General features: G+C 44.1%; 1 protein-coding gene across 3 annotated transcripts in view; it reads right to left on the bottom strand.

Annotated features, from left to right (window-relative positions):
- Window positions 1-2,088, bottom strand: part of NFAT5 (nuclear factor of activated T cells 5) — an 85,064-nt gene extending 82,976 nt beyond the window's left edge. For all 3 annotated transcript variants that reach the window (XM_080937163.1, XM_080937164.1, XM_080937165.1), the window contains exon 1: window positions 1,348-2,088. In XM_080937163.1, the coding sequence (XP_080793289.1) occupies window positions 1,348-1,420 (73 nt within the window). In that variant the 5' untranslated portion in view covers window positions 1,421-2,088. The remainder of the gene's footprint in view (window positions 1-1,347) is intronic.
- Between the last annotated feature and the right edge of the window lie 19,177 nt (window positions 2,089-21,265).

Here is a 21,265-nt window from a genome sequence, read left to right as displayed (position 1 = left end):
TCTGAAAAACATCCTTCAGGATAGTGACTCCCAACTAAATTCATCAGAGCAACAATGGCCTAACAGTTACTAAATAGGGCCCTGTGTATAAATTCAACAGTCTATAAAGTCTAGCACCTTCTAGGGTAAGCCATATCCCTCTGATTCACCTAATATAAATACACTAATGCCAGGCTGAAGTCCTCCTCCACCTCCAAGAGGTGAGATTTTTTTCTGGTGGGTTTGTAAAACCAAAAATAAGAGAAATGTTGAATTTCTCGGGAAAAGGGTTCACCGTGGTATATTTTTAAGAAAAATATAAAAGAACTGTCTTTTACCTCCTTTCACTGGTATAAGAAATAACGATGAGCACAGATGGGGGTATTTTTATTAATACCCCTTGCAAAGGGAACGAACCTGTTCCGACACATTCTTGTGGTGTCCAGTGTAGGAATTTAACCCCAGCAGAGATCACCTCAAGTATTAATGTTTTAGATGCTGGGAATCCCCTGCAGGCCTTAGCCAAAATAGTTTTAAATGGGAATCTCTCTGTTCATTGCCTCCTCTCTGCACGAAGCCCTTGAACAGCAAAGAAGAGAATTTTTCTCAAAGGGCAGGACTGAGCCTGACACTCCAGGGAGAGGAATACAAGTAATCCAGGGAGGGCATCCCTATCTTTGTAAAAGAGGAGAAGTAATTAGAATGTCACGGAGATGGAAAGAGAGAAAGAGAGAAGATCGGGGCCTTTTCCAGGCAAGAAGATGACGGGAAAGGAAGAACGCTTGGCCGAGGGGGGCCGTCCCGACAAGGAGAGGGAGTGGACTAGGCCAGGGAGGGGGGGGGGTATAGGACGACCGCGCACAAACAAGACCAGAGGGAGAAAAAAAATGGTGACCCTGAGCTCGGAAGACCCTTGGGGCCACGCAGCCCGGTGTGGAGCAACTTTGCCAAGGAGGAGAGTCCGGGGGCATGAGTCGCGGCGCCCCAACCCCCCCCCCGGGCGGCCCTAGCAGCGGGACCAGTGGGGTGATTCCCTTGCCGGGGGGGTGGGGGGAGGAGGATTGGGCCGGCTGGCCGCCGAGGGTGGTAGTGTCGGGACCCGCCGACCGGCAGGTTGCGAACCTCAGGGGCCGCAGAGGACTCGGGGGGCGTGCGGAACCTGAGCCCCCCGCCGCACCGCGCTGCGCTGGGGAGGGGACGCGGCTCGGCAGCTTCGAGATCATCCCTGGCTCTCCACGGCCAGCCCAGGACTCTCGTGAAGGGGCAACCCCGCCTGAACCGGGCCCCCGACGGGGACCCCCCCCCGGGACTCCGCGCGCTCGCGCTCCCCGCCCCCACGCCCCACCCCCCACCCCCCATCTGACTCACCTCGCGAGTACAGGGACTTGGGCGATTCCAGGTCTAGGTCCGCGCTGAGCAATGAGATGAAGTCCGAGGGCATCGCAGCTCGACCCAGCCCGGCCCGAGGGCAGCGGGAGGGGGGGAGCGGCGGTGGCGGCGGCACCTCCTCTCCGGGATCCGCGGGCACCGAACCGGGGGCGGCGAGACGAGGGCGGCAGCCGCTGCCTCCTCCTCCTCCTCCTCCTCGAGGGCAGTCACTTCCCACCCGGCCGAGCGACGAGAAGGGCGTCGGAGTGAAGAACAGCTCTGCGGAGTGGAGAACTGGCTCCCGGTGAGTCCAGAGAGAAGAAGGTTCGGACGGGGAAGGGAAGAGGGAGAGCCAACGGGTCCGTGTCGGGCTTCTCCTCAGCGCACACTGACGGCCGCCGCCACCGCCGCCGCCGCTGACAGGAATCTGAGCCCCGCCCCCTCGTGAGGCACTGCGCACGCGCGGAGGGGGGGAGATCCAGGAGCCGGGAAGAGCCTGGTGGCCGACGGAGGGCGGACAGGCGCGCCACGGAACAGCATCAACAAGGGCTTCGCTTCCTGCCGTCGCTGCCGCGGCCGCTGCTGATCCCGGGCTGGGAAAGGGCCCCGCCAGCAGGGAGGGAGGAGGGAGGCGGCCTGGCTTCTGGGGCCCTGAGAAGGGAAAAGATTTTTGCCACGACCTGGTGGCGGCGAGCCTGAGGCGGCCGGCCCTGCGCCTGGTGTACTTAGGAGGACACAGACCCTGGGGGACCTAGGTGTCGGCAAGGAGGGGAAAAGACCTCCAGAGACTTGCCGCGATCGAGGCCCGCACGCTTGAGCTCGCACAAGGGAATGGAGTTCCAAGGCTTGGACAGCAACCCAGCCCTAAGGGGTTTTTCATAGCAGTTTCTGCAGTGAGCTGGCCAAGGACTATCAGACTCACTTTTTAATTAACAAAGGGCAAACCATACTCTAACACCCACCACCACCACCACGAGTTATTGAGTTTCGTTTGTGAATTTTTTGTTGTGCTTGCCTCTGCCAGGCATAAGCTAGCATGCCTGGCTATTGGTTCTTTTTAAGGTTACTCACACCACATTTCTGGAGACTGCATTTATTTATTTAGACACAGGATTTTGTGATGTAGGTCTAGCTGGCCTGCAGTTCACCATGTAGATTTAGATTGGCCTCAAATTTAGGGCAATTCTCCTGATTCAGCCTTCCAAATGCTGGGATTACAGGAGAGTACCACCATGCCTGACTTTGATTTTTATCTTACGTATAATGATGTTTCTGATAGTGAATGCCCGAATTTACTCCGGAGTCAAAATAAAAAGACAATTTGAAAATTGGATCATGTGAATCCACCTGGCTCTGTAGGTGTGTGTGTGTGTGTGTGTGTGTGTGTGAGAGAGAGAGAGAGAGAGAGAGAGAGAGAGAGAGAGAGACAATAGCAAACATACTCTTCCAAACAGGTTTTCATTTTTCACTGTACTGAGGGAGAATGGAGGAAAAACATGTAAATGAGGTTTTTTGGCTGCTCTGTTCATGGGGGCTAAAAGTTTCCGTTGCAAAAACAAATCCTCACCTACACCACAGACTGTTTCCTGACTCTAATAGACTTCTGGGAAATTTTAATCGAGTTATTAAAATATCAATTGGAGCACAGGGTGCGCATCTTGGAAAATTATTTTTAATTTTATGTGAGATTTTTGATGCCAGCAGCCACATGGGCAGTGCTTTTGAGGTATTCAAGATGCCTTGATTTATATTCATGGGTCTATAAAGCTGATCACAAATCCTAAAACTGCAGATTTTATAAATCTTTAACAAAGTTTTGCCTCTGTGAATTTGGGCACTTCATTGGGACTTCGAATGCTGGCATTGGGGAAGAGTCTCTGAGCAAGGGAGGTCCCGGTTGCAGGCATCTCTGGGGTGGGCCCTTTACAAAGCTTAACTTGCAGACCTAGAATTTACATTTGTGTCATCAGAAGCCACCTATCCTTTCATCTGAACATCTGATACAGGTTGCCCAATGATCTTCAGTGAATTCTTTAATGATAATTAATGAACATGGTGAGCATTTTCATCTGTCAAAGGTAGGAAAGGTTTTTAGAGCCACCCCAAGACCTAGCAGAGCAAAACAGGAAACTACCCTCAAATTTCTATGGCCACTGTACTCTGTTGTAACAAGTCCCAAGGGAAGTCCCATCATAACTGCTAAGAGCCCCACTCATTTGATAAGAAGATTCAAACCTCCTATTGCCCAACACACTAAGGCCAATTGAAACCCTATAGCTCTGAGTTGGAGTGAAACATTGGTTGGTGATCTAGCCCTTCCATTAGTCACTACATAATACATGAAGAGGAAATTACAGTGTACCAGGCTGAGCCTCAGTACTGAGAAAGCGAGGTGAATCACCGAGCGTATTCCTTTCGCCAAACCTATGAGATTGAAACACACTTAGGGTGTAGGAAATCCCCTTTCTGACCCTAATTAACAAGTCAAGAAGGGCCAAGGCCTCTTCCCCTTTCTTTCAGCTCTTCTCTGCCCTCTACTGAATTTTTTCCCATTATGCTTTCTTGTTCATCAGACTTCCTCTGCTTAGAGAATAGCAAGATGTGAAGGGATCCTCCAAAGTGTGACTAAGTGTGACTTGGCTTTGACAGTTAGTTCTCTGGACTGGCATTCTGTAGGCCTAGGACCTACCACCCCAACAGGCCCTGCGTTGAATACTGGTGTGTGTGTGTGTGTGTGTGTGTGTGTGTGTGTGTGTGTGTGTAAATTTTTGAGACGGACTCTCTCTGTAGCTTAGGTTGGCTGGTCTACCACTCAGTATGTAGATCAGGTTATCTTCAAACATCCAGTGATCCTCCTGTCTCAGCATGAACCACCATGCACAGCAAACATTTGCTATAAGTAAATGAATGAAAATCCAATGCCCCTTCTTCCACAGATGTATTCTTCAAGAAACTGCTTCACCTGAACCTTTATATTGTATGTATTATTGTATGCATATGTGCCTATGTGTGGGCAGATGTGCCCTGGTGCACATTCTGAATCAGAGGAAAACTTTGTGAGATGAGTTCTTTCCTTCCACTTTTACATTGAGTTTCAAGGATTGTTGAGTATCTCACCAGCCCTGAAAAACTATTTAGAAGGAGAATTTTTTTTCAGTCCATGCTTTGCAACATAGAAACTTTATGTTTTACACCAAACATGTTGGCCCATACCTATAGCACAAGCACTTAAGCAGGAGAATCAATGTGAATTGGAGGTTACATTTAGACTACAGTTTGAGACCTTGTCTCAGAGAACAGCAACAACAACAAAAAAGCAAGCAAACAAACAAAAAGCTAGATTTTCATTTTATTCTTTTCAATTTCATTGACTTAATGAGCCAAGATTGATGACTCATGCCTGTAATCTTACCACAGAGGAATGCTGAGCAAGAATATTGACAAGTTTTCAAAGATGGCTAGGGCTATGTAGTGAGTTCGAGGCCAGCTTGAACTATGTAGAGAGATTCTGTCTCCAAAACAAAACAACAAAAGACTACTGTGGCTCGGTAAAGTGTTTGCCTGGCATGGATGAAGCCCTGGTTTCAATTGCCGGTTCTGTAAACACTGTGTGGTGACATGTGCTTACAACCCCAGTAGAGGCGAGAACAGGTGTTCAAGATCACCCTCCGTTATATACCTAGTGTGACTGTAACCTAGGATACAGGATCCTCTGCCTCAAGTAAATAAGTAAATAGTGTCCTGAATGCAGGGTACAAGTCTGTAACCCCAACACTCAGGAGAATCAGAAGTACATGAGATCCTGTATCAAAAAGAGGAAGTGGGGGCAATGAGGAGGAGGAAGAAGAACAGGAGGAAGAGGAGGAAGAAGAATAGGAGGAGGAGGAGATGACAAAAACCCAGGTAGAAATGGAGGTATATGCTGTCACCCCAATGCTTGGAAGACCACACTGAGCTACAAGAAACTGTGCTTCAAAACAATAAAATCAAAAGCAGCCTGATGTGATGGTGTACACCTTTCACTCCCATACTCGAGAGGCAAGGAGAGCAGATCTCAGTGAGTTCTAGGCCAGCCAAGACTACGTATTGAGACCCTGTCTCAAAAAAATTTTTTTTCTTTGATCATTATATACTTTGTAAATTAAATGTGACTTCTGATCCTCATGGTATTTCCCTGTGTGTTCATTAATGTCTCAATCCCATTCCTCTTTCTCTGTAATTCATAGAATGATTTATTTTAGACACAACCCACTGTCAGTACTTCTTCATAAAATAGCGAAGACAAGGAAGAAAGACAAAAATGAAATCATTTAAACATTTAAAATTTGGAAATTGCTTCTTGTAAAATAAATGTTTGTTCAGTAAGTTCACGGAACAAAATGTACGGATGTGGCAATATGTATAGTTATTTTATATTACTTCCCAATCAAATACCATATTCCCTAGTCATTTGATAATTTCACCAGAGCCCAGATTCAACTCCAAGTTATACAGATTACATAACAGAGTGGCAGTTTTTATATCAGCAGTGTGTTCTTTAACCCCTCCTGAACCTGCTTAGGCACTTTTATGAACAGTGTAGTCGGATCTACTGTAAATGAAAGAGGTTCAAATATCAACCACTGAAAAGAAATAAACTCATACGGAACAGAAGAATGTGCTGTCACAAGATCTACAGAACCATTGCCCTTGTAATACAATTAAGGCTGTTAAAATGATTTTAGTCACACATATATTGTAAGGAACCTGGCTAAACAAACATAAAACCTGAAAGGAAATTTTCCAGAGCAATTTAAATAATAGGCCAAAGAAAGTTTGGACCACAGATCCTTTTGCCCCACCCTGGGAACACTCCTTTATAATAATAAAAGAGAGTCCATAATGGTGGGAAATGGCAATGACCTCATTGTGCTGAAATTCTAATTAAATTTATATTTGGTTATGTTTGTGTATCAGTATCACACTGAAAACATGTCCTAGCAAATATTCCTGAGGGCGAAATTTGCATCAGGTCTAGAATACTTCCCTATCTTCCAAAGTGCCTTCGTCTTATAATATCCAGACATTTAATTCTATAAAATACTTCTGTTTGGTGTTACAAGTTTGTTCAAGTCAGTTTAGACATGATGGCTTTTATAGAGGCAGTCCAGTCTCTCAAGATTCTGCAGGGATGTCCAGCCTTTTGTCACAAGGCCGTCACCTACAACGCTGAGGTTTAGGGGTAAGGAATGGAGGTCTCCATGAGTGACACGGTTGCTGTAGCAAGCACGAAGGCTTGAGCTCAGATCCTCAACACCCCCTTGAAGACTGAACACCATGTGTGAGTAACCGAAGTGCTGAATGGCAGATGCCGAAAGAGCTGCAGAATGCTCCAGCAAAGAGACTGATCTCTAACCTCACCAAGAGACCCTATCTCAAAAGAAATACGGGGTCTCACCGTGTATCCTTGGTGGGACTATGGCTCCCTAGGTAAATCAGGTGCAAGAGAAGACTCCAAAATGCCAGTCTGTGGCCAGCACACACACTCAGGTGTGCGAGCATATCCAAAAGCAAATGTAAACAAACGCAGGGAATACCTGACACACTTCAAAGTAATAATAAAATACAACTTGCTAGATGTGGTGGCACAAGCTTTTATTCCCAGCACTCAAGAGTCAGAGGCAGACAGGTCTCTGTGAGTTCAAGGCCAGCCTGCTTTACACAGGGAGCCCCACCAAGGCTACATAGTGAGACCCTGTCTCTAAATAAATTAAAAAATATTAATAATTCTGAAAAGTTAACATTCAAAACATGTCTAGTTTAGTTACCAAAATAAGGCAAAAAAAAGATAATGTTTTAAGTAATTCTACGACTTTACGCTGAGTCGTGATGGGGGCTGTCTTTGTTCATATTGCCCTGTGGCTTTGCCTAGTAGAGACTAATTCTGAGTCTGGAGATCCAATTCAATCAACCTGAATCTAAAAGACAAGTGAACAATGAAACTGAAAAAAAAAAAAGTAAGGGCTTAAGCAATACAAAGGATGGATTAGAGGGAAGAGATTTCAATGAGAAAGTATAAACTCCTGGACCCATTAAACCAGGAAAGGAAAAATGTCTTTAAATCCTCCCAACTCTAGGGTAGTCAAACATATGCAAACTGCAAGCAAGTCCTTCTTCCTACAGACTTTCAAAAGGCTTTTCCATCTCTAATTATTTATTGAATCTAACTAGTACCCCCTTTTGCTAGCAGTGACATTAGTTTGACCAAGCTTACAAATGGATAGAGGCCTTACAGTTTTCTCTTCTTCCTCTTGATCTTTATACTATAAGTTTTATCCAGAGGTTCTCTAGTTTACTCCAGGGTATTTGTCAGCTCTCTAAACCTGCATGTGATTTTTTTATTTTTATTTTTTTACAACCTTGTACCTGTTAGGTCTCAAACCCAGGACAAATGGCCAAGTCAGGTGCTCATTTAAGAAGTCAAAGCCGACACAACCTCTAGGTTCTTCCAGCATCCATCAGTCCCTATGTAGGGGTGTACCCTGCCCCTATCCTGAACTCTCCATCACACAGGCTGGGCTGCTTTGCCCCAGTGGTTCTTCCCCATATAATCCAGCCATTTTGGCTTCCATAGCCAAATGGTCTGAAGGCCAGGTCTTCTGCTCCTCCCCACCCCCACCCAACCCTGGTCGCGCTCCCCTGATCACCTCAATGACCTGGCTCAGGATCTTGCTCACTTTAGATTCTCTCTGATGTCTCTATCTCTGGCTCTGCTCTCCTTTCCTATCTATGCCTAATCTTCTCCACCATATCTAGGTGCAGTCGTGTCCTTTCCTATTCCTTCCTTCCTTCCTTCTTTCTTTCCTTTTCTTTTTATTTAGTATACATACATGTATCCATCCCTTAAGAAACAAAGGTTAAAAGCTGAGCCTTCATAAGCTTTCTGCTAGAAAGATATATAATCCATAAAATACATATATAAAAAAATCCCTCTATACAAAGCGAATCTGTTCTTTTTGTTCCACAGATGGATTATCAGGGCCATAGCAGGGTGGGAGATGACAAAGATCTAAGAGGCAACAAACTTTATATATGCACTTCGATAACTACTAGGAAAACGAAATCCTTACGGGCATCTACAAAGAAATGATCTGTTTGCTTTTCTATCCATTTGATAAAGGGATAAAGAAAAGGATGTGGACTCCGAACCCCATGCACGCTGTTTCTTCTCCCATGTCTCTTCATTCCAGCAGCAGCCTCCTAAGAAGGTGGGAAAGAGCGAGGTATGTGCAGGGTAAAGTCCCCTCGCACTCCTGTTGGCAATGCAACTCACCGGAGCTATGATGTGTCGATGCAAATATTCCAAGAAATACCTGAGCTCCACTGGACTTTGTCAGCGGATGATCGAAATAAAAACAACAGGTGCCTTTGTTTCAGTTTACTGAGGATTATGGGCTAAAGGCTCAGGTTAAGGGTGCAATGATAAAATAGTTGAATTGGTCATCCACAACTAAGCGCCAACTTAAAGGGCTGAGTTGAAGTTATTGGATAAACTGGGCTTACTTTAGAAATGACATAGTCTGCCCGAGAGGCATTTCTTTCAGCTGAGTAAAAAAAAATTTAAAAACTGAGGCTGCTCCAAACATGGGAAGAGATTCACAAAAGATCTGTAAATAGTATCAGAATTTCAATATAAAACAGGAGACTTGCAATCTTTGTCTATTTGTTAATTCACTTTCTCCATCTATTAAAAAAAAATCCCCTTTGCACTCAAGGTCCAACTAAAGTAAAATGTCCTATGTAAATTCATCCTGAGCTCTTCAACATTTAAAAAAATTTCATGTATTTGTTTTGCTTTTTGAGACAGGGTGTCTCTGGCTGACCTGGAACTCACTATGTAGACCAGGCTGGCCTCAATGTCACAGAGTTTCATCTGCCTCTGCTTACCAAGTGCTGGCATTAAAAACATGTGGGACCACACTCAGTCATTTTAGTTGTATGTGTGTGTGTGTGCACGTGTGCCCATATACTATGGCACAGGAGGACAACCTTGTGGAGTCAATTCTCTCTTTTCACCTTCTTATGGGTTCTCAAGATTGAACTCAAGTTGTCAGGTCTGTGTGGCAAGTACCTCTATTTACCTGCTGAGCCAACACACACACATGCACACACACACTTCTTTTTTTTTTTTTTTTTTTTTTTTTTTTTTTGAGACAAGGTCTTATTATCAGCCCAGGCTGGCCTTAAACTTGACAGAATCCTTTTTCTCGCCTCAACCTTGAAAATACTAGAATCACAGGTATGAGCTACCAGGCCTGCCTTTCAGAATGTTAATTGTTCTGTCTCATGGATCTCTGTGAGACTGCACTCAAATTGCTGGCATAGCCGCATGCATGCATACACCCTTCAGACGGGAAAACAGATGAAACACAGATCATGAGGTCGAGGGGCTCAGTGGAAGAGTACATGCCTAGCATACTTGAAGTCCTGGGACAGACTCAGCATCAATAATAATAATAATAATGACAGACAACCCTTTCCTTAAATAGCTTATAATTGATGGTGAGCACATGGCTTCAGAACCCAGACAGAATAAAATAAGTCCTCTGCTAGCTGTGTGTTGACATTTTGGCCAGAATTTAGTACTGAGGCCAGGGGGTGTAGCTCAGTTGGTAAGAGTATTGGCTTAGCATTCACAAAACCAAAGGCTTTATCCCTAGCACCCCCCAAGTGGGAAAAGTAGTCAAGTTTGTAATCCCATCAAAAGTTCAGGGTCAACCTTGATGAATTCACTGAGTTTGAGACTAGCCTGTAATATATGAGACCCTGTGTCGGGGGGTGGGGGCAAAAAGAAAGAAAGAAAGAAGGAGGGAGGGAGGGAGGGAGGGAGGAAAGGAGGAAGGAGAGAGAGAGGGTGGGGGAGAGGGAGAATGGATTTCTATTGGGTAAGAGATTGCCAGACTGGAAGAAGGCAAGGAGGTGAGAGAGACTTAGAGAAGGCTTGAACACCATGTCAAGAATTTTGTTTCTTATCCTAGAAACCCTGGGGGAAGCACCTGAAAGTTTTTCAAGAGGCCAATGGCCGGTCACACATTTTTAAAAAGTAATAGTGCTGGTCCTATGGGACAAAGTTTCAGGCTTAAAATGAGTCAATAAGGTCCTGGAGTAAAGAGAGAAAAAATATACATAAGACTAGTTATAGAGGTAATATTGAAATAATCCAGTAACTGTGGGGAGGGAAGAAAGTCTCTTCAATGGAATCCAGTAGCTTAACCTGCCTCCCCACCCCCACCCCAGAAAAAAAAAAAAGTGAGCAGAAAAGCAAACAATGAAGGTGAATCCTCCAAGAGACTTTCCACTGTTATCCGGGATGATAAAGACAAAACGGAAAAGAATCGATCTTGGACCTACTCCTCACCACTAGGAAACCCAAGTAAACATTGCTGGCTGCAAGTCAGGAAAAGAATAGGTTGATAAGAAAGAAGAATATTCAGACGAGCACGCCCAGTGTTCAGATCAGGCCGGCTCCAGCATTAATGTTTAAACCATTCCACGATCATTTTTCTTAATAGCTGAATGGGGGGAGGGAGTGGAGGAATTCTAAAGACCAATGATTCTTATGAAAAGTGGAGGTAGTGCCAGAAAGCTAGTAGGAAGAAAAGAGGGCTAGGGTGGCTTCCGAAAGAATGTACAAGTGTGCAAACCCTTGAGGGAAGACCTAGGTGAAAATGAACCTGAGCTTGACTCTGTAAACCCGGACCAAGAACCAGTGTATATAGAAAGGTACAAAACTCGACGAGAAACTGAACTTAGCCCAGGGCTGCTGAAGTTGTAAGGAAAGAAAAGACCATCTCTATGAGCTGCGCCCCTATTAAAAGTTTGTTTTGCTTTGAGGACAGAGTCTTTAGTAGCACAGGCTACCCAAATTCACTATGTGGCCAAGGATGACCTTGAACTAACAATGTTCCAGCCTGTACCTCTCACGTCCTGGACTACAGTTTGTGCAGGTTTGTTGAACCCACTGCCTTGTGCATGCTAGGGCAGCATTCTACTAAGTAAGCTCCGTCTCCAGCCCAAAGCTTTTTCATACAAGAATGATTAAAAAAAAAAAAAAAAAAAGAGGAATTCTGAGGGAAGCATTAGGCTTAGCCTATGTGAGACCTAGAATCAATCCTCAGACCAAAGGAAAAAGAAATGAAGGAAGAATAAGACAGATCCACGGAGACAGTGGCTCCAGTTAAGTTCCCTCCGGAAGAAAGAGAACTTTGTAACCTGCAATGTTTCTCAAGAGCAGGTTAACCCCAAACCCTAAAGCAGTCTTGGCCTTCAGGGTTGGGACCATCTTTATGCAGTTTCGACACCTTGTAGATAGGTTTGGTATTATTTCTTAAAAATAATAAAAAAAAGATTACTGCTTTGATTATTTTGAACTTTCTAGAACACATAACCATTTATAGGATCTAAGGAAACACAAGACCATCCCACACTGACTGCAACCAACGTGGCTGGCCAAGGTGGCCCACGCTAACTTTGCTTCACAAATGATAGCATCACCGTGTCATTAACCTTGCAGAATTGTCTGTCTCCCATCAGGCACCTGACACCATGACACGTGTTTCCACGCACCATGACACGTTTCCACACACAAACGGGAAGGAGGCTTAAACTTTATTCCAGGAAAATCCCGACCGCTTTGAGAATTCTCCTCTTTTCTATACCTCACCTCATGGTCACCCCCTCTTCCTTACAGCACGTCACCAAGCTGAGGTGCCCAGCACTCACAATACAACTCACTCTTCGGGAGCCTGTGTGCACCCATAGAGCAGGTACCTTTGCTTTCATAGCGTTTCTCTTTTCAGGGAGAGGTTGAGACAGGCTCTCCTGTAGCCCTGGCTGGCCTCCTGATGTAAGCCAAGCATGGCTTGAACTCCTGATCTTTCTTCCTCTGCACTTCCTAAGAGCTGAAATTGTAGCTACGTGCACTATGCTGGGCATGGGGGGGGGGTGGAGGTGAGGGGGACACCAAAAAACCTTAACGTAATACAGTCTGCCCAGATTGGGTCAGTCTCTTCTATGAAGTAAGTATAAAGTCAGACAGGGATTATGTCTGGCTGTAAATAACGAACAGCAGTGGCTCATAGGTTTGTATTTGTCTCACAGCTCCACCACGCCATCAGACGCGTAGGCATTCTCCAGTGCCACCTTTAGAATCAGCCTTCTTTCCACAAGAAGACAGTTGTTACCTCTGCCTCTGGGCACCTGTCTGCAGTCTAGACAAGAGGAGGCAGAAAGGACAAGGGACAAAGGGGACAGCTCTACGCGGGTGACTTCAATTTCGGTCTCATTGGCTAGGATTTAATCATTCCATCTAAAAAGAATGGGTGGGAGCTGGGGGAGGGGGGGCGTGTGTTTCAAGCTCTAAACAAAATGGGGACTTAGTCGGCAAGGAAGTGGGAAAACAGATGCTGAGTAGATGGTTATATCAGCCAAAGCCGCATAATAATAAGAGGTACCTTTCTTTCTGAATCTGGTGATTATAGACTTTTATTATTATTATTATTATTATTATTATTATTTAATTTTAACTCTCTCTCCTGGTCCTGGCTGTCCTGGAGCTCACTATGTAGCCCAGAGGGGCCTTGAACTCACAGAGAACCTCCTGCTGCTGCCTTCTGAGTGCTGGGATTAAACATGTGTTATCATGCTTGGCTCCTTTCTTTCATCTTTAAAATAAAAATTTATTGTATTGTATGTGTATAAGTGTTTTTACGTATGCCATGTGTATGCCTGGTGCCCTTGGAGGTCAGAAGAGAAGGTCAGATCCCTTGGATTGTGAGCTACCACGAAGGTGCTAGGAACCACAGCCAGGGCCTCTGGAAGAACAACAAATGCTCTTAATCACTGATAAATCTCTTAAGCCCCTGACCCTTTTTTTTTAAACTATTGTATATATATGGGTGTTTTGCCTCTATGTATGTTTTTGTTTTTTTTCAAGATGAGAACTTTGTTTTTGTTTTGGAAATAAAATTCATTATTTTTATTTTATGTGTATTGGTGTCTGTGTGTATGTCTGTATGAGGGTGTCGGATCTACTGGAAACGGAGTTGTGAGCCGCCATGTGGTTGCTGGACTTTGAACTCAAGACCTCTGAAAGAGCAACCAGTGCCTTTAACCACTGAGCCATCTCTCCAGCCCCTCTCTTTCTTTTTTAAAGATTACGACATTTTTATTTTTTTAGTGGGCAACTGTGTCTGTGGGTGACATCAGAGGGCTGTCTTGTGGCTTTTAGCTCCCACCATTCACCCTGTGAGTCTCAAACTCAGGTTGCCAGGTTTGACAACAGCACCGTAACCCTGACGGACCATCTTCTGGGCCACAAGCCCATTTCTTAAGTTTTAAAGTTTCGATCTTCAGGAAATTTATTTTCCTCAATTCCAGACAGTCGAGTCTCTTCTATGGGTGAAGGCACTTGGCTTCAGAAGTGATTTCATATTCTGGTTTCATGTCTCCTGACTGAACTGTAAACTTGTCGAAGGCAAAGCCAGACACTTTGCACAATTCTGGATTTGTAATGAGCAATCAATAACCTGTGAATAATGGATGCGTGAACAATTAAAGTCTGAGTTTCTATTTCTTTCCTCCCCTCACAGCCCTGTCTTCATATGTGTGTTAACTGCCTCTCAGTCAGTACCAAGGCAATTGGTATCCTAGGTAGCCAACTGTAGAAAACCTTTTATTTTTTTACCTCCAAATCCTCTCCACTATTATATTTCGCATATTGCCCAGCTGAGCCATTTCCTTTTCGATTTTAATGGATTAAAAGTCTTAACTCCAGGAAATTCTTCTATCTCTAAATTAAATTCTGGACACAGTCATTTTCTTCTCTCCTCTGCTCACTCGATCGACAGTGAGCAGCAGGTGACATAGTCACCAATGCTTTGTGAAAGTCTGGGTGCTACATAAAAGTAGCAGGGAGACCTGTGGGAAGAAGCTGTTCAGAGGGGTGGGTGGGAGTGTGGGATCAGAGAGAGTAATCAGGGTGATGATATATGATAGATGTATACGAAATTGTCAAATGATAAATTAAAAAAAAAGAGCAAAGGGTAGCTCTTTTTTTCAGTGTCCCACATCTTTAATCCCAACACTCAGGAGCCAGAGGCAGATAGATCTCAGTGAGTTCAAAGCCACCCTTGTCTACATAATGAGTTCCAGGCCAGCTAAGGTACACAGGGAAGCTTTCTTAGGGTTCCCATTGCTGTAAAGAGACACCATGACCAAGGCAACTCTTATAAAGAACATTTAATTGGGGCTGACTTACAGGTTAAGAGGTTCAGTTCATTATCATCAAGATAGGAGCATGGCAGCTTCCAGGGTAGGCATGGTGCTGGAAGAGCTGAGAGTTCTACATCTTCATCCAAAGACAGACAGGAGAAGATTAGTTTCCAGACAGCTAGGAGGAGGGTCTCTAAAGCCACCCCCAATGCAACACACTTCCTCCAACAAGCCCACACCTCCTAGTAGTGCCCCCTCCCTAGGCCAAGCATATTCAAACCACCACAGAGGCCCTGCCTCAAAACACACAAACAAGGTTGACCAACCACCCTGCTTTGTAAATACCACTGGGATGAACATCTTTACAGCTAAATCTGTATTTATGGTCTTTTAAAAGTCACTTCCTCTGGAGATCTGCATGAGTTCAAGGCCAGATTGGGCTATGTAGTGAGTTCCAGGTCAGTCAGAGCTACACAATGAGACCCTGTCTCAAACAACAAAACAAACTAAAAAGAAGTTACTGCCTTTGCACACACTCCCTTTATATACACTTCTCAGTAAGATTTACTTTGATGACCAGTAGAGAGGTCTACAAATTGTATTTGTGCGTTTGTGTATGTGTGTGTGTGTGTGTGTGTGTGTGTGTGTGTGGTATCAGCTGAAATAGGAAGGCTTAGAGAACTAGGCCAAATGTCAAAGAGGACTTGGGATATAGTTCAGTTAGTAGTGCTAGGGTAGTAGGCACAAGCCTTAATCCCCAAAACTACACACACAAGCTCGGTGGCCTATGCTTGCAATCTTAGCACTTGTGAAGGCAAAAGGATCACTAGTTCACAGCTAGCCTCCCACACATACTGAGTTTGAGGCCAGCTTGAGATACATGGGAAACCTACCTCAACACTTTCTGAGCATGTATGGGGCCCTGGGTTCAATCTTAGTAACACACACATACGCACACACACACAGTCACACAAAGGAAATGGGAAAGGCAGGCCTAATCTTAATGGTTCCTGCTTATCATCCCAGCAATTACAAGGCAGAGAAAAGAAAGTCTGCCCAAGTTTGAAGTCAGTCAAAGTTCTAGACCATTCAGGGATACATAGGGAAACCCAAGCTCAGTAGAATGGCACATGAAATGATAGGAGATGAAGCAAACTCACAACAGAGCTCTGCTGCTGTTTGGACCTAAAAATGCATTAGGCTTGCAGGTTCCGAGGCTTACTCAGCAGAACCCAACGTTAAAAATGTTATTCCCATAGCACAACACCTGGAAATTGGAGCTCTCCACAGAACATTGCAGAAATGCTGATGCTAAAACTTTAAAATAAAATTTTAAAAAATCACAGAACACAGAAGTTCATGCTAACTTAGATGCTATCCTACCTCTCGGTAGCTGACTCAGACCAGCACGAGATGCGTAAGAGGAAGTCAGCAGAGCACAGTTCATCAGTTTGATCCGTTAAATGTCACTATTTGAAGCTGCCACTGGAAGAAGCCAGCACCTAAGTTCCAGAGAGAGACCTTATCTCATACGTTGAAACAGTGTAGTGAAAAAGGCAAACCCCCTCTTCCTCTCTCTCCCTCCTTGTCTTTCTCTCTTCTCTCTGTCAGGAGTGAGGACCAAGCTCTGCTCTTGTCCTCTGAACATTGGCAATTACCACTTGGCTACTTCCCCAAGTTACCCCTCCCAATCCCAAAATCTCTCCATGGCTCTGAAATCCAAACCCCTCCTCTGGGAAGTGGCTTTCACGACAGTACTTTCTGTCTTAAGGAGGAAAATTAAAAAAAGAGCTAAATTGTGAGAAAACACTCAGTAAAGGGTAATTCTGTGACACAGGTGTGCCCAGTTGTTGCTATTGTTGAAGTATTGACAATTCCAGCCTTTCCTCACACCCGGATTAGCACAAAGATTGGAAACCATGCCTGTGACCCTAAATATAAGGATTTAAGGAGATGGGCTGGGAGTGTCACTCAGATGGGACAGGGCTCACCTGGCATTCAGAAAGCCCTGGGTTTAATCCCCAGCCTGCATAAAACCAGGGATGTTTTAAATAAGAATGCTAGTACCTGGAAAAACAAAAAACAAAAACAAAATAGAAAAGCTGAAGACCCACCTGCCTCTGCCTCCCGAGTACTGGGACTACAGCTTTGCACCACCACCCAGTTCTTGGCTTTTATATATATATGACAGGTTTTCACTGTGTAGCCTTGGTTGGCCTAGAACTCACAGAGTTCTACCTGCCTCTGCCTCTCAGGTTCTAGGATTTAAAAGTGTGATTTTCAAATAAGTAAATTTGCAAAATGCAGAAAACTGTATTGCAATATCATCGTAAGTACAAATGGCCATAGGGGCAAAATTTCAGTGGCACTGAATTCACCAAGGAGCCAAAAATGGCCTTGATTTTCCTGCCTTCACCTCCCAAATGCTGAGGTAGCAGGCAGTCTACACCATACCCAGCTCCCAAAGGGACTTAAAAACTTGAAAATTTTTATTAGGATGGGCACTTTGCAGCATGCCTGTGTGCGCATCACTGGTGTGCCTGGAGCCTGTAGAGGCCAAAAGTGGGCCTCAGATCCCCTGGAAATGGAGCTGTTGAGCCAGCATCTGGGTGTTTGGAATCGAACCTGGAGTCATCTGGAAGAACAGTGGGGCTCTTAATTTCGGAACTATCTCTTTTCAGATTCCCGGGGCACTTTTATAGTTCGTGATAACTAATCTTAAATTTTATATGAATTGACTAAAAATAGCTACACAAATTCTGGGTGGGAAGAAGGGAATTTCGTCCATCAACTAAATGTTCTCATATATTCTTATTTCTTTTTTTATTAATTAAGTTATGTATTTACTTTACATCCTGATTGAGCTTCTTCTTCCTCCTCTCCTTCCAGCCCCCTCCCCATATACATACACCATCTCATTTCTTTTAATGAGCTATTTGTTGAGGGACAGACAAATAGCCCAAGGAGCAGATAGGCCAGGAACAGCTTACACACATATGGGAACTTGTCATAAAACAGAAACAACACTATAAATCAATGGGGAAAGATGAAAAACGCAGGGATTCTGGAACTATTAACTTTTTAAACATAAATAAATTAAATTAAATGAATTAGTGTTTTACTCGTAGATAAAAAGAAATCCAATTAAAAAGTACTTTGAGCATCAGTGACTTCCTGCATACCCTGGCTGGCAAAGTGCTTGCCTCGCACGCACAGAGATTCCTCCAATCCATCCTCCACACCACTCTGTGTGACATTGGAAAGTCATCCCCGGCTCCACAGAAAGTTTGACATCAGCCCGAGCTGTCTATGATTCTGTCTCAAAGAAAAAGAGCACAAATCATAAGGAAAATGATTTGACTACATCAAATTAAGAAGATCAGGTGCAGATGTCTCAGTCCGTGGAATGATTGCTGTTCAAACACTATGACCTTGGGACCTGAGTTTGATCCCTAGAACTCATGTGTTTTTGTTGGTTGTTGTTGTTTTGTTTAAAAAAAAAAAAAGCCAGGCTTGTCCTCATGATCCCAGCTCTGAGGAGGGGGACACAGGAGGATCTCAGAGGCTCATTTGCCAGGCAGCCTAAGCTGATTGGTGAACATTAGGCTCCAAGGAGAGGCCCTGTTTCAGAGAACAAGGTAGATAGCTCCTGAGAAACAGCATCCATGTTGGCCTCTGGTATAAGCACAGAGTTCACACACACACACACACACACACACACACACACACACACACACACACACAGGAACACACCCACTCCCCCATACAAAGACTACAAACTTATGGTACAAAAGATATCACAGAAACTACCAGTGCTTCACCTATACTTCTGATGTTTGCAACTCATTTATCCAAGAAAAGATTAATACTCTAGATGCAAACCATTTTTATTTTTTCTTACACTTTTTATTTAACGTGCGTATCATACGTGTGCATATGTATGGGCCAGGACACACATGAGAAGGTCAGAAGGAAAGTGGTTCTCCTTACTGTGGTCCCCTGGGATTGAACTCAGGCCTTCAGGCTTGCACTAGCTGAGCCATTCTGTTGATGGAAATCATCTGTCAAGATCAGAAAACTTGGACTGGAGAGATGGTTTTATAGTTAAGAGTATTTCCTGCTCTTCCAGAGGACCCAAGAATAGGTCCCAGCACCCAAGTCAGGCACTCACAACTAGCTGAACTCCAGCTCCAGGGGATCTGACTTCCTCTTCAGGCTTGAAAGGACACCCACAGACATGTGGCATTCACATATAGGCACACAATACACGTACAGATAAATAAAAAATAAATCTTTTGTGTAAAGGGCAAACAAGATCTTCACGAAGTGGCATGCATGTGTAATCTCATCTACTTGGAAGTCTGAGGCAGGAGGACCACCAAGTTCAAGAATAGCCTAGAAAAACAAAAAAGCAATAATAAAAATAAAGGGAAAGAAAAAGAAATCTAAAGTTTCCTATATTTTTAGAGATCATTTTCATTGGATATTCTCTGTATTTACATTTCAAATGTTATCTCCTCCCTGCTTCCCCTTGCTTCCATGAAAATGCTCCCACTCCCAGCCAACCACTCCCACCTCAGCACCTTGGCATTCTCCGACACTGGGGAAATGAGCCTTTACTAACGAAAGGCCTCTCCTCCTGTTAATGCCAGACAATGCTATCCTCTGCTACATATGCACCTGGAGCCATGGGTCTCTCGATATGTGTACTCATTAGTTGGTGTCTTAGTTCCTGGGAGCTCAGGGGGGCAGAGGGGTGTTGGTTAATATTGTTGTTCTTCCCATGGAGTTGCAGACCCCTTCAACTCCTTCAGTCCTTTCTCTAACTCCTCCTTTGGGGTCCCCAAGCTCAGTCTGCTGGTTAGCTGCAAGCATCCTCATCTGTATCAGTAGGGCTCTGACAGAGCCTCTGATGATCAGGCTCCTGCCAGTAAGCACTTCTTGGCATTAGCAATAGTGACTGAGTTTGGTGGCTGCATATGTGGTGGATTCCCCAGGTGAGGCAGTCTCTACATGATCTTTTCTTCACTCCCTGATTGCCTATTTGTCCCTGTATTTCCTCTCTTGAGTATTTTGTTTTCGCTTCTAAGAAGGACTGAAGCATCCACATTCTGGCCTTCCTTCTTTTTGAGCTTTATAAGGTCTGTGAATTGTTTCTTGGGTATTCTGAACTTTTTGAGCTAGTATCCACTTATCAGTGAGTGCTACCACGTGTGTTCTTTTGTGATTGGGTTACCTCACTCAGGATGATATTTCCAGTTTCATACATTTGCCTAGGAATTTCATGAAGTCATTATTTTTAATAGCGGAGTAGTAGTCCATTGTGTAAATGTACCACAATTTCTGTATCCATTCCTCTATTGAAGGAAATCTGGGTTCTTTCCAACCTCTGGCTATTATAAATAAGGCTGCTATGAGCATGGTGGAACATGTGTTCTTGTTATATGTTGGAGCGTCTTTTGGGTATATTCGCAGGAGTGGTATAGCTGGGTCCTCAGTTAGTACTATGTCCAATTTTCTGAGGAACCGCCAAACTGATTTCTAGAGTTTTTGTACCAGCTTGCAATCCCACCCACAATGAAGGAGTGTTCCTCTTTCTCCACATCCTCGCCAGCATCTGCTGTCACCTGTGTTTTTGATCTTAGCAATTCTGACTGGTGTGAAGTGGAATATCAGGGTTGTTTTGATTTGCATTTCCCTGATGACTAAAGATGTTGAGCATTTCTTTAGGTGCTTCTTAGTCATTCGGTATTCCTCAGTTGAGAATTCTTTGTTTATCTCTGTACCTCATTTTTAATTAGGATTATTTGATACTCTGGAGTCTAACTCTTTGAGTTCTTTGTGTGTATTGAATATTAGCCCTCTATTGGATGTAGGATTGGTAAAGATCTCTTTCCAATCTGTTGGTTGCAGTTTTGTCCATTTGACAGTGTCCTTTGCCTTACAGAAACTTTGCAATTTTATGAGGTCCAATCATTTGTCAGTTCTTGATCTTAGAGCATAAGCCATTGGTGTTCTGTTCAGGAAAATTTCCCCCATGCCTTTGTGTTCTAAGTTCTTTCCTACTTTCTGTTCTATTAGTTTCAATGTACCTGGTTTTATGTGGAGGTCTTTGATCCACTTGGACTTGAGCTTTATACAACAAAGGAGTGGATCCTGTTTCAAAAAACATAATAAAAATAAAGGGAAAGAAAAATAAATGTAATTTTTTATAGTTTTAAAAAATATTTATTTATTACTTTATGTGTCTGGTTATTTTGCCTACATGTATAGTCTATGCATGACATGGATGCCTGGTGCCCAAGTTGACCAAAAGATGGTAGTATCAGAGTCCCTAGAGTAGCCAGCTGGATTCTGGGGGTCAAACTCTGGTTCTCTGGCAAGCTGAGCCATTTCTTTGGCCCTGCCCTGCTGATGCTCAAAGAATTGCAAATAGGGAATCTTGCATGTGACGACTACTTCAGCAGGGGTACCTTTAAGAACTGAAGGAGCTATCTTTTCCTAGAGATTAGTAAGTAGCAGAGAAATTTGGAAGTGCCTAGCTCCTTGACCAGGCAGGTCTATTTCTGGGCCCGAGGAACTCTTACCCTCGCATACAGGATGACATGCTTATCGCAGCGTGATGTGTAATGTAGAAACTGAAAAAAAAAATGGAACGGGAGGTGGC

Source organism: Micromys minutus (genome assembly GCF_963924665.1).
Source record: "Micromys minutus genome assembly, chromosome: 24".
NCBI classification, from domain to species: Eukaryota; Metazoa; Chordata; class Mammalia; order Rodentia; family Muridae; genus Micromys; species Micromys minutus.
The sequence above is the reverse complement of the archived record's forward strand: the minus strand, read 5'-3'. Positions and strand labels throughout refer to the sequence as shown.